This window comes from Neopelma chrysocephalum, unplaced genomic scaffold, assembly GCF_003984885.1.
Source record: "Neopelma chrysocephalum unplaced genomic scaffold, ASM398488v2 Primary Assembly neopelma1_165, whole genome shotgun sequence".
Lineage (NCBI taxonomy): Eukaryota > Metazoa > Chordata > Aves > Passeriformes > Pipridae > Neopelma > Neopelma chrysocephalum.
In genome coordinates this window covers 594,421-600,591 of record NW_020897827.1, presented here as the reverse complement: position 1 = coordinate 600,591, position 6,171 = coordinate 594,421, and the positions used below count along the sequence as shown (strand labels likewise).

At 49.2% G+C, this 6,171-nt stretch overlaps 1 protein-coding gene across 3 annotated transcripts in view; it reads right to left on the bottom strand.

Moving 5' to 3' along the window:
- The window catches only part of MYO1D (myosin ID), a 145,068-nt gene that overhangs the window by 79,205 nt on the left and 59,692 nt on the right, over positions 1-6,171 (bottom strand). For all 3 annotated transcript variants that reach the window (XM_027701693.1, XM_027701696.1, XM_027701695.1), the window contains exons 15-16: positions 5,047-5,213; positions 33-240 (exon numbers count right to left, since the gene is read on the bottom strand). In XM_027701693.1, coding sequence (XP_027557494.1) covers positions 33-240; positions 5,047-5,213 — 375 coding nt within the window. The remainder of the gene's footprint in view (positions 1-32; positions 241-5,046; positions 5,214-6,171) is intronic.

Genomic DNA, 6,171 nt, shown 5'->3' with positions numbered 1-6,171 from the left:
TTAACGACCTTGAGCCAAGCTTGGAGCTTTACCTTCTGCAGGAAGAGGACGATCCTGACGAGCATCTTGGCGTGCAGCTCCTCCAGGGTGAACAGGGTGCGGGGCGTGCGGATGAAGAGTTTGCTCTTGCCGTAGGCCACGTCGTGCTGGAAGCCGTGGCACTCGATGAGCTTCCGCACGGCCTCCTTGTCCGAGGGCAGGTCGTGGTTTGGCCACGTGAACTCCGAGATCATCTTGTACCTGGGGCAGGAAGGGACAATTCACAGATAGAGACTGAGGTCCTCAACGAGGCCAACCTTCAACGGCTCTTAGGACTGATTAAAACAGATTATAGATAGAAGAGCCTCCACTCTGGAGGAATCATGATCTTCAAAACCCAAGAAAAATGAATTTAAGAGGTTTTGTGAGAAGCTGGAAAAGAGTGCTGGGAGGAGCTCATCTCATCAGCACTGAGCTGATGGAACAGGACAAAGCTCAGCATTGGCCTCCTGCAGGTCTGGCAGTTCCATTATTCACACTCGGCATACAATTTTAATTTTGGGGGCTTTCTGTGAGGAAGGAAAGCTTTGGTTTGCTCACATTCTGCATCAGAAGCCACCTGTAACCAATGGCTTTGTCAGAAAACCCAGATTTAAAAATTCTGCACTTTGGGAGCCAAAGTTCTGACAGACTCTGTCTCTTCCCCCAACAGCAGATCCTTGACTGCCCCAGTCTGTGCAACCACCACCCCTGCCCTGGAGCTGTGGCTCAGCCATTCCTTCCATCCTCCCCCTCCAAACCCCTTTTCCCACTACAGAAAATGCAGGTTGGAACCAGGAGAACTACAAATCAAACCCAAAGTATGAGGATCAGCCCCAGCCCTCTGTAAGATCTCCCAGCCCTGCAAAGTGCTGATTAGGTGAACAGGCCTTTGCAAAAAAAAACAACAACGAGTTTTCTGCACAAGATTTATGGGCATAATAAAAACTGTAATAGACACTTTCCCTGCAATAGGAGCCACGTTCATGTTCTAAATAAAACAAGCACAGAGTGATCGCAGCCACTTCTCACTTAAAAGCCCCCAAGCCCAGCCAAGCATTAATTTCAATGTTTCACTCATTCAAAATTCTCAGCTACAGTTAAACAGCCACACAATCAGCCTTTTCCTGGGGGTGGGGGCACTGCAGGAGGTGCTGAACAGGCTGAAATGAGCCTGGATGGAAACACATCCCAGTGTCACGTTCATTCATCAAATTAGCCTTTGGAATATGCTGTGGAACAGGGGGAAAATGGAGGTGCACACTGAACAGGGAACACCAGCAGGTTACAGGGAGCTCAATGATTAATAAAGAGCCCTATAAAACCCCTCTTCAGATCACAGAAGAAGATTGTGCACATGCACTTGGCTGGCAAAAGCATCCCTGCTCTCCAACACACCCAGGACACACCAACACTGGTTCCCTTCCCTGCTCCCACCAGGAAAATGTTCCTGCAAGAATTCAGTCACTGGGAAAACCTTCCACCTTGAGACAAATATGTTAGGGAAAAATTACAAATAAAGAGCCAAGCAGGGTGGGAGTGCAACCCCCAGGGCTGGGAAACAGGCTGGGAACCAGGGTATGGACCAGGCTGGGAACATGACTATGGACCAGGCCATGGACCAGCCTATGGACCAGGCTCCGAGCCAGGCCTGTCCTGCCAAGGGGAGCAGGACAAAAGGGATGTCAGAGAACTGAAAACCTGCCCCAAATGTTAAATCCTCTTTCTCCTTTCCAACAAAAGTCCCTATGGCACCCAAAGACACCCCGAGGCCACTGGCCCCCCCTCCCTGTGTCCCACAGGTGCTGGGACACCCTGGCACTCCGGCTGTTCCCGTCCATCCCACGTGTCTCCCAATGCCAGGGACTCCCTCCCCGCAGCTCCAGCTCTGCCTGGCTGCCACAGCCACTCACAGTCCCAGCCTGGCTGCTAATTATAGTGAGGCAGAACCCAGAATAAACCTGCTCACTGCCACCACAGCCCTGCCCTGGCCTGCCTGCACATCCCACAGCTCCCAAGGGCACTCACACACTGAGCATCCACTTCCAGCCACCTGCCTGAAACCCAATCAGCATTTTTTTGGATAGGGAGTTATATATTAAACCAAGAGAACCCATCCCATCCATGGAAGGTAACACATGTGGCACCCGACTGGAAGATGCAGTGAAGGCACAACATCTCCTGATCCAGCTGAAAATATCTAGATCTCACTTTCTCCAAATTGGTGAGGGCAGCCTGGCTTGCACAGAGCCCAAAGAGCTTTTTTCATTTCAAGGGAAGTTAAAAAAGACTTTTATTAATGGTCTTGACTGTGCTTCACTTCATTCCTACTGGGAGAGAGGAGATCCCAACTCCCTCACAGGATTTAGGGCTAAACAGCAACAAACTCTTCTCCTACAGAAAGGAAAGTTATTTTTTATGTTTTATATCCACATGTCCATACATATAGATAAAAACCAGGCACACATGCCCTCATATATGTATTATATATGTATATGTTATCTCTTATCTATATATAACCTGATCTAGATCTTCTGTGCCCTCTAAGAGGAATCAGCAACACAAAACCCAGGGATCTGTTCCGGGCTCAGAACACCTGAAAGCCTCAGGGGCCTGTCAGGGAGTTAAATGTTAAATGTTTGTTTATGGGCCTGAACTTTGTGATAAATCTTTGTGAATGGAAGCAAACAGATGATGAAGTTACATCTCAAGATCTGTCTTAAGATCAGCCCCACATGCACTGCAAGAGCCCAGGCTGAAGGGCCTGGAGTCTCCTCCACATTCCCAGTCTCCCAATAAGCCTGGTAAATGTAAATATAAAGGAACAGAAATCCCATGTGATCCCTGCTCAAAACCAGCTCAGGAATGTGCAGCTGATCATATCCCTCAGCCCCTAAGAGGGAATGGCTCACCCAAAGACAAGGAACAAAGAATAATATCCAGGCCAGGAGGCCAGAGGAATATTTTCCCTCATTTTTTAATTCAGAGAAGTCAGTGCAGAGCAGGCTCAGAGCAACCCCACAACACACAAACACAGTGTCTGATCCCACCCTGGGTGTTTGGAGGTTTAATCCCACTCCAGGGCTGAGCAGAACACGTGTCCCAACAGCCCAAAAAAGCTGAAGCAGTTGCCATGTGCTGATTTGGTTTCCTGGCTGCAAACACTTCTGGGCTGCAGCTTACAGGGAGCTCATCAAACATTCATTAAAAACAAAGCAGCTGTTTATATTAATAGTGATTACACAGATCTTAGGAGGAAATTGTAATGAATTCCACATGTGAGGTGAAAGCACACTCTGAGCACTGCAGGATGTTCAGGGAAGCTGATCCCCAGCACTGCAGGCTGGATTTAGGAAGCTGGAGCCTTTCATGCCACTGTGGGGGATCAGGATCTATCCAGGCAAATCTTCACTCTGAACAGCAAAAGGTCCTTCACCAGCACTTTGTTTCTAACTCATGACTTCTCACCTGCTCAGATAGTTCAATTCTTTCTCTACCCCCATGGCTCTTTCCTGCCCTGATTCAGTAACAACTGAACCTCCATTCCCTGTTCCACCCGAGCAGGTTGAATTCACAGGGCCAGTGTTAAATCACTGGAGCCTTAAGACAAATTTCAATCTGAAACATGTCATTTGCCACAGGTCTGGTGGGAATTAAGGGGGCAAAAAGCATCAAAAACATGTTTAATGGGGTCATGATACCATCCCTTTCTCAGACATCCGGTTTTGAAGCCCAGGGGTTTCCTCCCACACAACGTCACTGTGGACCTTCCCCAGACACACCACGTCTGTCTGTCCCTCTCTGCAACAATCAATGTTCAGGGAGAAAACACAGGTTAATTAGCTCAGGTTTTAGGGTTATGCTCTGGGGAAGAACCTCATTACACATTCCTGCTGTGGGGTAACACAGCAAATGGATTTGAGCAGACAAGGAGCTGGGCTTGGGCAGGACACACACCCTGACACAGAACCAGAGCAACGGGGGACCCTGTGAGACCCAACAGCTGATTTACACCAAACACACCCACAGGGTCAGGAGTCCCAGAGGACTTGACTTCCCTCCAGGAGAGAGCCAGATCCCACTCATTTACATAGATTTACACATTCAGGTTGTAAGAAAATTCCTGCATGAGGGAGATGTGAACAGGGGCAGGTGGTTTAATGCAAAGAAGTGAATCCAAACACATGAAATGTTTGGGGGGGGGAAGGGGAGGGTTTAAGGACAGGAAAGTGTCAGAAATTGGTTTAATTGAAAATAGCAGCTTTGGGAGTTGGGGATAAAGGTTTAATTCCTTTTTTTCTGAATGGTAAACTCTAAGAAGGGAGTAGCCTTCCACCTTTGCTCTACAAGACCAACGTTTTCCATGAACTATTTGAGTGGTTTAGAAGTTGGGTATTTTACTTTCTAAGGCTCCAGTGGCAAGGAACAGAATAAGGAGGGTTGTGAAGTGGAAGAGTATGTTGAGGAAGATGAAAGTGGGTGTGTTTTATGGGGATTTTTGGAGGAGGGGAGATGTGGATCAGGGTAAGACAACCATAGAATCATAGAATCAGCTGGGTTGGAAGGGACCTTTGAGATCATCAAGTCCAACCCTTGATCCAACCCCGCTGTGGTTCCCAGCCCATGGCACTGATGCCACATCCAGTCTTATCTTAAAAACCTCCAGGGACAGAGAATCCACCACTTCCCTGGGCAGCCCATTCCAATGTCTGATCACCCTCTCTGGAAAGAAATTCTTCCTAATATCCAACCTAAACCTCCCCTGGCACACCTTAAGACCCAGCCCTCTTGTCTTGCTGAGAGTTGCCTGGGAAAAGAGACCAACCCCCCCCCCGGTTATAACCTCCTTTCAAATGGGCAATTTTGCCAAACGCGCGTCAAAATATTTCCTCGAAATGCTCCCAACGTTTGAAGCAAACAAAACAACGACGAAACAAACAAAACCTGAACATTTTTTACGTCTCACTCCAAGGGTGGAGATGCCCTGCAAGGAAGCTGATCCATCATCCCCTGCCAGCAGCTCTTTACCTGTGCAGGAACTTCTCGTAGGTCTGGCGGTAGGCGAAGCCGGCCCGGCGCACGCGCACGTTCTCCAGCAGCCCCAGGTACTCAACCTGGTGCCTGCAGCGCTCCTCATCGAACAGCTGAGGGGACTTCTTGTCGTTGGGCTTGATGCAGCGCACGTAGTAGGGCTCCTGGGGGGACAGAGTGATGCCTTAACCCCAATGGTTTTCTTATTTTTCTACCTTATAAGTTTTATAGGTAATAGAAGTAGATTTTAGAAGCAACCCCTTTCTCCCTCCTCCCCTAGCACCCCTTAGTTTATACATTCCTTAATCCTCTTACCCCATTCCATACTCCCCATATCAGCCCTATCCCTGTATCCAGTAGAAAATGTTTTGTCTCTTGTCAAGGCAAGCCTGTCTTGTTTGGGGAACACTTGTATCTTGGCCTAAACCGCAGGACAGAGTCAAGGAACTGGGTGACTCTGCTCTCTGTACCCTGAAGATGATGAAGGATGATGAAGAGAGGGTCCCAATTAGCACCCCAGACCCAATTCCGGGAGGTGGGCCAGGAGGTGGACCAGAGCAAAAGTCAGAGGATGGACACACTTGGGATTGGCCAGATATTGTTATAAATGTAACATCTCGGGCACAGCCCGTGCGCGTCGTGTACCATCAATTGCCTTGGCACTATTAAACCCTTTCTTTATCTCACCCCAATTAACGGCTCCTGGATTTTTTCTTAGCACCAGCTGAGCAGGCATCAGAGCACAGCCAGGGTCACCCAGGAGCAGGGTCTGGGCACACCCAGCAGGGTCTGTGCACACACCGGGAGAACACGGAGCTGGGAGCACAGCCCGGAAAGCTGGACAGGGTTTGGGTGCCCAGCAGGGATCAGAGGGGTAAAACAGAGGTGGCAGTGACACATTCCTCCCCTTCACACCCTGCAGGGGACCTGTTACAGGACCCATGTTCTCCAGCAGGCCCAGGGACTTCAGCTAGTGCCTGTAATGCTCCTCATCAGAGAGCTGGGATGGACTTGATGTAGGAGGGCTCCTGTGGGCTGAACACACCCAGGCTCACCCAGGAGAAAGGTCTGTGCACACACAGGAAGGTCTGTGCACACACAGAAAGGTCTGTGCACACACAG